Source organism: Cyprinodon tularosa, unplaced genomic scaffold (genome assembly GCF_016077235.1).
Source record: "Cyprinodon tularosa strain WSP-4 unplaced genomic scaffold, ASM1607723v1 ctg465, whole genome shotgun sequence".
NCBI lineage: Eukaryota > Metazoa > Chordata > Actinopteri > Cyprinodontiformes > Cyprinodontidae > Cyprinodon > Cyprinodon tularosa.
In genome coordinates, this window is record NW_024039191.1 from 244089 (window position 1) to 258314 (window position 14226).

Genomic DNA, 14226 nt, shown 5'->3' on the forward strand with positions numbered 1-14226 from the left:
CAGATGTTGTTGATGGATTCTCCTGTTAGAGCTGTGGATTTCTTCCCCTATGGACCTTATAATGACTTCTCTAGTTAATGCTCTCTTTGTGGACGGCCACAGTTGTACCAAATGCTTTCTGTCTTTCAGTCTTTGTTTACTTTTGATTTCTGTTTTCTGAGGTTTATGAAATGACAATTTTTTTTTGTTAGAAACTTAAATATGAGTCATTGGTACCTATAGAATTATCCTTTTTTCATGTTCGCCCTCTTTGGCATACATTGTTTGAGAAAAGTGTCCTATTCAGTAGATTTGCCTAATCTTGTGTTCAAGTCTAATTACTGACATTCATTTTTTACAAACAGTATAGAATGCATGTAGTTATAATCATAGAGTCAAGCCGAGGCAATGTTTTTATGATGTAGGTATGTAGATAAATAGGACTTTTCATTACAATAAATAAAGTTGGCAGAGGTCTAATTTGGCGTCTCTGTAACAGCAGTTCTTCTATAAACCAGAGGGGGGCAGTACTGATTGCATCAAGTGAAATGTTCTACTTTGATATTATAGTTAGTTAATTAACCAAAAACTGACAAAAATACAACAATTAGGGAAAATATGCTACTCATACAGAATACTCTTTTTACAACTTAGTTTTTAGGTTTTATAAGTGTGAGTTTGTCTCTGAAGTTATTTAGGAGCAGGCATCCCTAAAGTGGGTCCTTGAGGGCTGCTGTCCAGCAGGTTTTAGAGGTTTCCCTGCTCCAGCACAGTCAGCTGTGCTAAAAGCAGAGAAACCTCAAAAAGCTGCAGGACATCGGCCCTCGAGGACCCACTTTAGAAATGCCTGTTTAGGAGTCTTTGATTTAATTAAAGATAAATAACTGGTCAACCACATAAGTAGATGTTGAACGATGAGTGGATCTAAACAGCATCAGTTTATAAATATGTGTATAGCTTTATTAGCGAGGGTCTCGTGAAAAGCTGGTCTATCTGCATTTCATTTGGAAAATATAAATGTTCTTCAATTTTCCTGTAAGTACAAAAGAACCATAAAAGGCTTTTGACCCCTTTTACTTTTCAGCCCCTCGATGCACATTGGTGCCTCTCTGGCCACCCTGATGGAGATTTTCTGGAACCGCCACTGAAGCTGGGCGCTTCAATTTTCCTGACATTTCTAACTGTCAGCGAACGCATCATTTACCGTCCAAGGTCTTTCTGCGCATGCGCGCCGCGTGTCGGGCTGCTGGTTGGAGTGCTGGCTGCCTTAAGCCGCTCCTGTCACTCCCAGTTAAACGTCTTCAATGAAACGCGTCGCCTCTAAACTTCTCTCCAGGATCTTTAACCGCCACATTAAGCCCACTGAATGCTCTTCCTGTGATTCAACCAGGAAACTGGACCCTCTTCCCGGCTAACAGCCTGCCCGGTACGTTCCGCTTCCTTTACTAAAGCTTTACTCTCCATTGTTACATGCAGCTCGGACTGATAAGCAGATTGTTTGTTTTGTTGCTAAATTGTGTCTTTTAACTGGGTTAATCTGCCGTAATGCGCTCGCTGCTGTCAGGTTTGCTCGGTGAGTTCCAGCTAGCCTGTTAGCTGTAACTTTTACCGCCCTGCTGGGGTTCTGCTTCCTTATGTTGTGGACAGACCTGCTGCCTGAACAGCTCTGTTCCTGTCGGGGTTCATTTCATGGGAACCCACTGGAACTGCAAGTAAGCAAAGGCTCTGCACATTGAACTTCCTGTAATCGGAGCTAATCGTCCCCTGAGGAGTTGGAGGCTCCATTTAAACCAGCTTTTAATCTGGGCATATATATTCCTTCATTGTGCTGGGTTTCCATCCTATAGACTCCATCATACATAGATGTTTGTTTCCTTCAGACTCCATGGAAATCTGTTTTCGTTCATTACTGATCTGTAGAAACTAGCTTTCCCACTTCAGGTTTGAACTTTGCTACTAATAAAATGAGTCCCTGCTAATAAACACTTAGTGTTGAACTCATTGTATCAGGCTGATTGATTTGATGGATTTTCTGAAGGCTCTGTTACCAAGTAAAGGGAAAATAGTGCATCATTTCAGCCATTTCCTTAAAGGAGAAACGACAAAAAGAAAATCTTCCTCAATCCACTTTTCTCCAACATCCTTTAGTAAAACCCAGTGCAAACTGACGTTGCTTTATAAATCAAATATGTTTTACACTCCTTACATGACTATGGAGAACATTAGTAAACAAACAGCATTAACCAGGGGACTCTGGATGAGCTGCAGAGATCTACAGCTCAGGTGGGCGGATCTATTGTGGAAGATCCAATCTAAGTAGGGCTGCAACTAACGATTATTTTAAAAATCGATGAATCGGCCGATTATTTTTTCGATTAATCGATGAATCGGACAAAAAAAAAATTTTATATTAACTTCTTTATTCCAAAATAAACATTTTAGACAGAACAAACAAGCACACAAGTACAGGTTGCTCATTAACTGTACTGGTGCAATATGAAAAATAAATGTTTGTGTAAAAACTACGCAAACTTACATGAGAAATGTAGCTGTACATCCACAAAATATAGGCTACTTTGTTTCATAAAGCGCAAAAAGAGACAGGCATTTTTGTTTTTTAAAGCCCCTAAGGGGTTCAAACAATAGGTCCCCCCATTTCAACAAATGAGTTTTTTTTAGACTAGAAGAGTTCTGCCTTTTAAGACAGGAAAGTATAGCAGTTAAAGTTGCTACTTGAGAAAATACTGAACCATAGAGATAAAAATAGCCCTGTGATTCTAATTATAAATTGTATTTGGAATAAAAATGAGAGAACTAGGGGTGGTAAAAAAAACACATCCTCCAAAGACAGATATTTACATGGGAATGTGGCATATAATTAATTGACATATTACTGATCTTGCTGGATTTTGTTCTGCTTTACTTCCATAAATTGCAGGATCTTCTTTTCTTTATCTTTGCCAGAAGATTTAAACTTTAAAAGCCTTGCCCTCATAATTTGCAAGTTAATTTATTTATAAAGAAAATATAAACGCTTCTTAACCAAATTTAAATGAAATTAAAAGTAAAATAAGTAGCCAACCTTATCACTGTCTGAAATCTACTAACAAGGTAAGGAAAGCATCAGATGAGCGAACTGAGAAACTAACGTTACGTTTCCCCTCTTTAAAATGAAACAAACATGGTTACTCATCCTGCTGATCAGCTCTCTTCACTGCCATTGAAGGCTCCAACGTGTTTTCTTTTCAGGTGCTGCGTCATAACAGTGGTGCTTCCGTGCCATGTTCATTTGTTTTTACAAAAGTTGCATGTTACGACTTTTTTCACTTTACAAAGCGCAGGCTATTTTAATTATTGTGATCAATTTGCGCCGTCAATCCCGGCGCATGCGCGCTTCATTTGCAGTCTGGACGCTGAGGGTAAACTCCTCACTAAAATCCTGCGGCTCTGACTCTGACTGCCGCGCTGAGAGGGATTCCTGTGGGAGAGGGAGAAAGGGGTTGGGATGGGGGAGGCGCCCCACGGCAGGCAAAAGCCGCCAGTGACACCGTAAAAAGTCGCCAGATTTGTCGCCAGTCGCTTTTTTGAAAAATAGTCGCTGGAGGGGTCTGAAAAGTCGCTGAGTTGGCAACACTGCAACTGCGGCGCTGACTCGCTCCGTCATATTTTTTTTTCTTCCCCCGGATGACGGCGGCGGCGGATGACGCATTAATCGCGCGACACAACTAATCGATGATTAAATTCGTTGCCAACGCTTTTAAAAGTCGATTTTTATCGATTTTATCGATTCGTTGTTGCAGCCCTAAATCTAAGCTACATAGTCCTGGTATTCCTGTACCAAAAAGACCAAAATCCAGTTGGTTTTGCTAAAATCAGGCTATTTTCTCCAAGTATCTGACCTGACAGTGTTGTGATCCTCCTTTTTGAGCCTAAATAGAAGCTCATCATTGGACACTGTGAGCTGATGTAAACAGAGGTGGCGCCATCTACTGGTTCTACAGCAGAACTACCTGGAAACCAGATGGCGTCCGAATAAGTCCTGATCTGTGAGAGCATAGGACAGGTCAGCGAGGAATAATCAATGGATCATTAATTATACCTAAAACTAATGTTTATGTTGATTTAATCAATTTAGCGTTAATCAGTAAAATAATAAAAATTATTTTCGTCAGGATCACTGAGTCTGGGAGCGGCCATTTTTGCCCAAATATAATAACCCCTCCCTCCTGCCATCTTCCAGCAGTGATGTCACGGTGCGGTAAGCCTAGCGCCATTCTCCCCACTTTACAAGCTAAATCAATGGGAACTACTAGACACATCTGCAATCAACAAAAATTATTGAAGATTTCCAGAGGACTTCACCATTGAAATTCACCAGAGCTATAGTGAAACTGACAATGACCACGTGCATGGCAGGCAGCTGGATGTTGGAATACATCGGGTAAAAGTGAAAAACAAAAGTTATTCCACCTTTCTGATTCCTGATCCTCCACGGACGGGTTGGTCGTTGGATCGCCAACTTGAAAGGGGAGGATTTGCCATCGAACTTCTGACCAGAGAAAAAACACGTAATATGTAGCCAACATTTGGAAGAAGAATGTTTTCAAGATGACTTGGATAATAGCCATTGTGACTAGGGTTGTCACGATACTAACATTTTTAAACTCAATACCGATACTCAGGAAAATATTCGATACTTGATACCATTTTCGATACCACAAGGATAAAAACAAAGACCCCAAAATTGATCAGAAATAAAATAAATACAATAAACAATAAGAACAATATATTGAGGTTGTATGCTGTGGCTATGCTTTAAACACATAACAGTGACACAATCCAAACCAGTTAAAAAAAACAAAAATAAATGCTGTATTCTCAGCAGCGGCACCTGAAAAGCACACAGAATTATTCAATCACACAGTGTTCAGAAAGTGCATTTTCCTCTATTCTGCACTCTAGATGAATGACTGTTTTAGGTGCCACTGGTGGTGTGAGTGGTATGTTTCCTTTAAAGCATTTCTAACACCAGTAGCACTACTAGCAGAACTGGCATGTCTATCGATGTCACAGAGACATCAGAAGGCTTCCTGAGCTTCAGCTACAGCTTTATTGAACTCCAGACTGTTTTCCAGCTTAACTCAATTTATTTCGCTCTTGGAATCAAACATCTTCTTCCTGCTTTTACACTTTAACTCTGAGCATCTTCTTTTGAATTTTTTGCACCTTTTCTGGGACGTTCACACTCGCTCGCCTCCATATGCTGGTCAGACGGCGTTATGGTAAATCTACACAGAAAGGCCATATTAAATAACAAATTCAGCAAAAAGAAAGCTTAAAAGACCAAACTAGCAAATACACAAAGCAGGACACCTTATTTTTTTAGCTAAACATCTGCAACAGAGAAACTGATATATTTAAAAATGTTAAATTATGTGACTGTGTAGCTTTTAAGCTATTTTCCAAAGGTGAGAACAAATGCATTGGGCGTATACCTGCAGATAGGTAGTTATTCGATGGTCCTGAATCATAATACTGACATTCCTGCTTTAAGGTGGTTCTGTGAAGTTCTTCAGCAGGACTGGATGAGGGCTGCAACTAATGTTTGGATTCAATATTTGATTAATCACCATAAATCTGATTAATTGTTTCAGCCCTAGACTGAATACACACCCTGTCACCACATGTAGCTTTTACTTAACATTTACATTATTTATGCCTGCTGCTGTTTTTAGTTATCATCACTATCAGAACCTGTATCTGTATAATTATTTTCAAATTGCAATTTTAAATCAACTATCCAATAATTAAAAGGAAAACTCTTATTTTTAGTTTATCAGGACAAACTTGATTTACCTTTTTTGTCACCTGTTTTATTTCTTGTGGCAGACGTGTGGAAGCAGCATGTGGAGGAAAGCTTCGGCAGCGCTGCTGCTGGCTCTGGCTGTCGGCTATTTCTACAGTGGCAGGCCAGATCTGCCAGAGCAGATCCTTCAGTACGTCGGCCTGCCGGGCTTCCTGTCGTCATCGCAGAGCCACGCCGGCCTGGAACAGACCATCTCTGCTGCCTGGGAGGCTCTGATCACTTTACCCAGCAGGCAGTGGAGCAAAGTGGCAGTAGGGTGAGTTACTGGAAGCCATTGTTTTCCCTCTTACGTTAATCTGCTGAAAACAGTGGATTTTGAGTCGGCTTGTGCTCAGATCTCAGTACAGATTTAGTGGTATTGGTGACGGACGAAGACCTGAATCTATGCTTCAGATGTTTGAGCCTGAAGGTGGAACGTCTTCTGGTTCAGATTGTATTTTTTTTCTGTCTTTTATTTTTATTTTATTGCCTTCTTCACAATATAAATCATACAAGTCACAGATGCATACTAGTACCTGAGAGACATTGGTCCAAGTTCTCCTTAGATGCACATGCTCATATGGTGACCAACGTACTTGTTTTACGGAGAAATGATGCAATCCGAGAAATAACCAAAGATTTAAAAAAAATTAAATAATCAATGAACAGTAAGCATCAAACCAAGGTGAGTTATACATTCACTTTATAGTTTTATTGCTTATTTCACTAATTATCATCCTCATTGTCTATAGATGTTCGAAATCGGCCTGTTTTTCAGTGTAGTCCTGTTTCTCTGACTAACTGGATGTGCTCCCTTCATCCTGGCATGGGTGTTTCCTGTGTGTTTCCTGGACGGGGCCGCCTTTGCCTTTTGTATCTCTGCTTCTGTCTCCTTGAACGGCCTCAGCAGATGGCCGCTCACACTGAGCCTGGTTCTGCTGGAGGTTTCTTCCTGTTAAAAGGAAGTTTTTCCTCTCCGCTGTCGCTACAAGCATGCTTAGTGTGAGGGATTGCTGAAGAGTCAATGAGTCGATGCAATCAGCTGGTTTTCCCTAGATAGAAAACTTTGAATCAATCAGACTGGATGATCTGGTGAACTGTAAAGTGTCTTGTCTTGACTTGTGTTGTGAATTGGAGCTATAGAAATAAACTGAATTGAACTGAATACCTCCACAGAATTACCTTTCCTTCCCAGCAGCTCACATGCTTCATACCAAGTCTGGTTTGTGCCGTTTTAGATATTGTCCCCAACTCTTGCAGAGATCATAAAATTTTTCAATCTCCAGTGTTATTGATGCCGTTATTTTCTCCTTAGTATAAATACTTGATAATACATCAATACATTCTTCCTGTATTTTTAATAAAGTTTGTCGGTAAAGGCGTTTGTAGCTTTGAGCAGTCGTGTTAAACGGGGTAAGAATCCACCTTAGCTCCGTCTCTGAGTAACATTTAGGACAGAACATAAATCCTTCAGATGTGTTGTTTTATTTTCATTTATTGTTTTATGGCTTTTATTCTCTTGCTCCTAATAAACGTTATCAGCTTTATTGTCACCTACATCAGTTCAGATTGAGCCGTTTATTTTTTTTCCATTTTAAAAACATAAAGATCATATTCTTCAGTGTGTTCATGTTTTTTCAGTCTAAAATGATCCTTTGGTCGTTCAGGGTGAATGCCTGTGTGGATGTGGTGGTCTCCGGCGTGGGGCTGCTGCAGGCTCTGGCTGTGGACCCTGGCACCGGCCGCGATCATGAAATCCTGCACTCCAAGGAGGACCTGAAGGAAACCTTCATTCACTTCATGGAGCGTGGAGCAGCGGCGGAACGTTTCTTCAGCAACAAGGAGGCGTTTCAGAGGATCGCCCGTGCAGCCGCAGAGTACCCTGGGGCAAAGGCAAGGAGGTCTCACTCTGCAGCCGCTTGGGCTGTCATGGAGTCCTTTAACAATTTCTGGGAAGAAATGTGACTTTTTTCTCTTTTTTTTTTTCTTTCAGCTCTATGTTGGAGGAAACGCTGCCCTTATTGGTCAGAAATTCGCCACCTACCCAGATTTAATGGTACTAAAGCAAAGATGGATCTAAGATTTAAAATGTAGCTTTATTCCTCTAATTTTTCATTAATGTATGGAGTGAATTGTGTTCGTTTTTGATGGGGATGGGGGGGACTTGAACGTCTTAATCAAGACTTGAACGTCTTAATCAAAAAAGGTTTTGGGAAATATTTTTGCCGTTTTCTTATATTTACATCTATATACACTGCTGGCCAATTTTATTGGTACCTCTGCAATTCTGTCAGATCACGCTCAACTCCTCCCAGAATATGATTGCAATTAAAAATACTGTGGTATTAATATCTTCCTTTTCTTTTGCTTGCAATAAAGACAAAATAGCCAAAAAGACAATTCCAAGCCAAACATAAAGGGGGTAAACAACAGTATTGGTACCCTTTGAAAGGTCATGTGATACTTTTGTAATCAGTGGCACCTGTTACCTGTGGCACATGACGGGTAGTGGCAATAGCAAAGTCACACTTGCAGAAAATTAAAATGGATTAAAGCTGACTCATCTCTTCTGGTTCCCACACTGAGCATGGAGAACAGAAAGACCAAGAACTTTCCCAGGACTTGAGGAAGCCTGGAAAAGTCTCAACCCTACAAGTCCATCTGCAGAGACTTGAATGTTCTGTGTCTACCAAGCTCAGTGTCAAAGTTTAATGCAGATGGCACTGTGGCTACCCTCCCTAGATGCTAGACGGAAGAGAACATTTAACAAGCAGTTTAAATGACAGATTGTGCAGATGGTGGATAAAGAACCTTGACTAACAATCCACACAAGTTCAATTGTCAACCTGTACTTGAATGGTAGGATACCCAGAAGGAGCCCACTTCTGACCCAGTGACATAAAAAAGCTGCAACTTACCTGAGAAAGCCAACGTTTTGGAAGTATGTTCCCTGGTCAGATTAGACAAAAGTAGAACTTTCTGGTAAAAGTGATTAACATACTTCACAAGAAAAAACACAGTCCCTGCAGTCAAATATGGCGGCTTTGCTGGCTCTGGCAGCAGACTGCTTCACCATATGCATGGCACTATGAAGTCTGAAGACTACCAACAAATAATGCAGCCTAGTGTGAGGAGGCTGGGTCTCCTTCAGAGGGCAAGAGTCTTCCAGCAGAACAATGACAAAAACACATTTCAAACAGCACCAGAAAATGGTTGGAGAGAAAGCTCTGGAGACTTGGAAAGTGGCCAGCAATGATCCAGACCTGAACCCCATAAAACGCCTGCGAGGAGATCTCAAAGCGGCAGTTAGGAGAATGCACCCTTCAGATCTCAGGGACCTGCAGCATTTTGTCAAAGAAGAATCTAAAATTCCCGCAGAGCATTGTAAGAAACTCAATGATTGGTTGGTGGAAGTGGTTGATCAATTATTTTGCCTGAAGGTTGTGCTACCAAGTATAAGGTTGAGGGTGCCAATACTTTTGTCCAGCCCATTTTTAGACTTTTGTTTGAAATTATAGATTTTTTTTGTGTGTGTGTGTGTTTTTCATTGCAAGCAAAAAAATGAAGATCTTATTGTCTAAGCATTTGTGATTGCAACCATTGAGAATTATCTGATGGGATTTGAAGGGTGCCAATACACTCAGGCACTGTACATAGATTTAATAAATAAATATATATATATTTTAGAGATGTGTAAATATATTTTCTTTCCAAATTGTTTTTCAATTTTCATTTTTTCCCCTCCCATTTAAATAGAGTTTTATGAATGGCTTTCATGCAATACTCTATTTCCTGGACTTAAGGCAGCTTTTTTGTTTCCTTTCTTTTTCTCCTGGATGAACTGATTAATCCAGGTTTGCCTGGCCTCAGTAACCGTGGTCAGACTAACGATTGTATTCTTTCAAAATGACGTTTTACAAATGACGTTGACTGTGTCTAAATGTCCGCAAGGGAAGAGTTTATAAACCCCAGGCTGGGAAAAAAAATAATAATTTGAAAATGTATAATTAAAAAAAAAAGGGGAAAACTAAGAAAGCAAATTTATTCATTGACATTTTGTGGATTGTATTTTTGTTTTTCAGGTTTTCATCTATTAGACATGTTCTCTGCTTGCAATAATGAAACAAATTTCATCCCACATTAATGGATCCAAAAAGCACATTTTGCAGCAAAAAAACCCAAAATATTTTCAAATAACAGAAAAAGAATAAGCCTTTTAACCGCTGTCTTATCAAAGTAATTCATTGTTCATATTTTCTTTTTCATTTATTTTTTTAAATGAAACAGGTTTTGTTGTGTGGGCCAGTTGGTCCAAAACTCCACGAGATGCTGGATGAGCAGATTGTGGTTCCTCCAGAATCTCTTCAGGAAACGGACGAGTTCCACCTCATCCTGGAATATAAAGCAGGTAAAGGGATTCAAAAACACGAACACAATGGATGCGCTCTACCTGGTCTGGATCCTTCAAGTCTGTGAAAATGAGACCAGAAGAGTTTTTGCTCTGGATTCAAACAGGTTTAGCCTTCTGGGGCTTTCTCTGCTGTACGCTCTGTCGCTTAGCAACCGTGACCGTTAACACGCAAAGTAGGAAAAGAGGGAATACCACACTTTTCAAAACTTTTTATTTTTTATTTTAATTTTTTTTATTGTAAAGTGAACAAAATCTACACTCATGAGAATCCAGAGTGGAATAAAGGTTCCAACCACCGGGAGCAGGAACAAATCATATCAAATGTAATGATGGAAACCTTAGTCAGTTAAATAACCTGCTGCTGTCATTCTGCACATCTCTGATGTTGCTGCTATTTTCAAATATCCATTCCTGTAAAATATCCATAGCTGCATATTGGTTATTTATTCTCCAGGTGCACAGTTTGATATTTTTAAAACACTTTACAGTATTTTATTGTTTATCTTTTAACTCTTCACTATTATGTAATTCTTATACATTTTTCTGAGGTCCACATTTGTGTGACCAATTTTTTCTATAATCTTTATGCTGCTATAAACACCAGAATTTTCCCATTCTGGGACAATAAAGGGATTTTCTTTTTTATTCTATCAAAGGGAATCTAAACGACGTATGTATGAAAAATATATCTGCAAAATATCTTATTTTCAACAACAAGAAATGGCAATTAAAAAATAAGAATATCAGATTTATTATTATTATTTCCTTGTTTCTTCCCTTCAGGGGAAACGTGGGCTTCCACTCAGGCGCCACAGGCCAACCGCTTCATCTTCTCTCATGATGTGTCCAATGGGGAGATGAGCACGTTGGAGACGTTCGTGGCGAGCCTGGAGGAGTTCCAGCCAGAGCTAGTCGTCCTGTCAGGGTTCCACATGATGGAGGGGCAGGGCAGAGAGCTGTGGGGGGAGAGACTGAAAGAGGTCAGGAGGCTCAAAGCTGCTCTCATCAGAGTCTTTTAATGGCTGCCATGACAACAGAAAAATACAAGGAATTAATCACTCTTTGAATTTTATATTTCAAACTGTCTGGATGTTTGTTTTAGGCTGTAGCCGCCATAGGTGACATTCCTAAGGACATTCCTATACACCTGGAGCTGGCCAGCATGACGGATACAGACTTCATGAACCGGATCATGCAGGAGGTAAAATGCTAACGTCTGCAGCCATGAAGGATTCTGCCTCCCAGAGCAGATCAGTGCAGATCCCTGACCAGGGCTCCACATTTAATTAAAGCCTCTCTTCCTGTTAGCAGGTCTTGCCCATCGTCAGCTCCATCGGACTGAACGAGCAGGAGCTACTCTTTCTCTCTCAGGCGGGGGGCGGCCCTCACGCCGCTCTGCCTGCGTGGAAAGGCATCCCTGACGTCGGGCGCGTTGGCGACATTCTCTTCTGGATCCTGGAGCAGCACGGCCGCACCGACCCATCCTCAGAATCTGAGCTCACTCGCATCCACTTCCACACGCTGGCCTACCACGTTTTAGCGACGGCGGAGGGTTACTGGGGCAACCAGGCTGCAGCTGTGATGGCGGGGGCCCGGGTGGCCAGCAGTCAGGCCTGCGGCCTCCAGGCTGTGGACGTTAGCAAAGTGGAGCTGAAGGCTCCGCTGGAGTTTCACAGCTCTCACTTTGAGCCCAGAGAGCAGCTGTCCCTGAGGCCAGAGGAGCCCGTCACCGTGTGGCGCAGGGGGAACATCACCTTCCACCTCAGCCCGGTACTGGTCTGCAAAAGACCCCTTCGGACAGTGGGGCTCGGGGACGCCATCTCTGCTGAGGGACTAGTTTACTCAGAAATAAAGACCCAGCAGCCTTTCTGAGAAAAGAACTGAAACTCTGACCTGCAGCTCTGCTCTTCTCTGAGCCAGTCTCCAGATTCAGGTTCCTTCATCCCAAAGATGTAATATTTCAGTGACCCCCCCCCCCTACCAGTGATCAGACGCTGCCCCTCGCCAAACTGGATCTGTGAGACCGCGATGCAGCTGGACTCTCTGCACCTTCCTAAACTCCAAAGAGTTTGACCTTCACAGCTACTTTACTGTAACCTGCATATCTTCAGAATGCTGTGCCTTCTACAAGAACCTGGAACGTTATTAAGTTGTCTTTTGTAGGAAAACTTCAGAATAGTCGTTGACATATGTGCTGTGTGATAGAATCAAATTCCCTTTCTCGAAGTTCTGCTGGTGTCTTCATGTCTAATATTCACTTGAAAGTTCCTCCAACTCTGGCCATCAAACATGATTTCAACATGTCTGATAAACTGGATTCCTTTTTTTTTCTTCCTATTTGGTCTGAAAAAGTAAGGAATATGCTCTCATATTCCAGCTCCATAAGAGCAAATGTTTGCTTCTGTTCCTGGCTCTATTAACTAAATTGAGGGGGAAATCAAAGTATTAGATTATAGGTATTAAATGTATTAAAGGGTATGTATTCAGATAATCCATTCCAGATTTTTATAGACCAGGTTTTATGACTGAATCAGGTAAAAGCCACGTTTAGCATGTGATGTTTCGTGTATGAAACATGCTAAGATGAACCATTGGTCCTCAAATGTTTAGAATGTGACAAATCTTAAAAACCTGAACTGGAAAATGTGTAGGATCCCTTTTTAATTGTCTTTAAGCACCAAAACACTCCCTCCATAAGGAAAAGGTATATTTAGTTTTTTTTTTTTTTTATATATATAAATAGGATATTCGTTTAGATATAGCAAAGGTATTTTAGATGTAGTCTGAAGCATGCTCTTCTTTAAAGGATGAATTTCACGTCATATTCTGATGCCAGCTAATTGACTTGATGGTTCACTTATGAGCGTCTCATAAAGGCTGTAATCTTAATGTCAAATGCTTTGGGGTTTATTCCCATTAGCAAACACTCCTCCTGTTTACCTCAGATTGCCTCTGAAGGCATGCAATAATCAGTCTTAATGCAGCCTTATGACTAGAAGGTGACGCAGCATTTGTGTTCAGAACAGGTGATTCCTTGCACTAGTAAAGATAAGTGGCCGGTGAGCCTGTGGAGGGGAACCATAGCCTTCTGTTTGTCCTGTTTCATGTTTCAAGCACAGTTTATTCATCTTTTACTCATTTTGTCTTTGCGTTCTGTTTGTATCATGTGACGAGTTCCATTCCCTCACTATGTGTCATTAAAATTCTGGATGGAGGAAGATGTGTAGTTTGGATTCTTTAACATAATGGATATTTGTCTTTTAAAACCAACAAGGTTTAAATGTTAGAAGACCTTTAATAACACGTGACAAGTTTTAAGTATCCATACAGGGGCTTGCTAAAGTACTTATACCCACATTATTATACCACAGTGAGTGATTCACCAGTGAAAAACAAAAAAAGTTTTTCTCTAAAAAGGTTTGACCCTTAATAGCATTCAACACCTTAAAGACTTTCAGATTTCACCTAAATTGTAGTTATTGCATTTTAACAGTGCTACATAATAAGCTAAGTTGCAGTATTTCTATACCTGTTATTTATAAACTAATAGAACCATTCATTTTTCTATCTGATGCACTTTTTTTTTTATCACGTCATCAATAATACAATACAGACTAGGTGTTCAACCTACTATTACTGCTCTGGTTTCCATTAGATTTAAATAGCAGTGGTCAATCAGAAAAGAAAGTCTGATACTAAGCTGTATCAAGTAAATGCTGCAGATTTGTCTGGAATCTGGATTGTTCATAAAGTAATATATTTAGGGTCATTGAGTCGGCACTCGTATATTATTCTCATCTATGTGAGTGTTGGGGGGGGGGGGTTGCTGGTCAGAGTTGATTGATTAATAAAAAATAAAGAAAACCTGTTGAAGATCAGTTTTGCAGCTGTATTTTCACACAAAGGTGGTTCATTGATTTAAGGGGCTAAATGTACAGAAAACTACCTCTCTTTGACTTATTTTTTATTTTGAATATTTTATAGTAGTTAG

The 14226-nt window shown here is 40.4% G+C and overlaps 1 protein-coding gene across 2 annotated transcripts; it reads left to right on the forward strand.

The window, feature by feature from the left end:
• Positions 1-1196: 1196 nt before the first annotated feature.
• On the forward strand, positions 1197-13450 carry adpgk (ADP-dependent glucokinase). Of its 2 annotated transcripts, none has more exons than XM_038301299.1 (8): positions 1197-1405; positions 5869-6101; positions 7492-7717; positions 7818-7880; positions 10112-10232; positions 11019-11215; positions 11338-11436; positions 11544-13450. In XM_038301299.1, exons 2-8 carry the CDS (start codon positions 5884-5886, stop codon positions 12105-12107), a joined length of 1488 nt encoding a protein of 495 aa, XP_038157227.1. In that variant the 5' UTR covers positions 1197-1405; positions 5869-5883; the 3' UTR covers positions 12108-13450. The 2 variants fall into 2 exon arrangements, with proteins under 2 accessions (XP_038157227.1, XP_038157228.1); XM_038301300.1 differs by having other exon boundaries at positions 11547-13450.
• The last annotated feature ends 776 nt before the right edge of the window (positions 13451-14226 follow it).

Bases quoted from the DNA above. Each gene is read 5' to 3' on its own strand.
- adpgk (XM_038301299.1), top strand. From the start codon at position 5,884: ATGTGGAGGAAAGCTTCGGCAGCGCTGCTGCTGGCTCTGGCTGTCGGC. The intron at 10,233-11,018 runs GTAAAGGGATTC...TCTTCCCTTCAG, and splicing joins CATCCTGGAATATAAAGCAG to GGGAAACGTGGGCTTCCACT. The intron at 11,437-11,543 runs GTAAAATGCTAA...TCTTCCTGTTAG, and splicing joins TGAACCGGATCATGCAGGAG to CAGGTCTTGCCCATCGTCAG.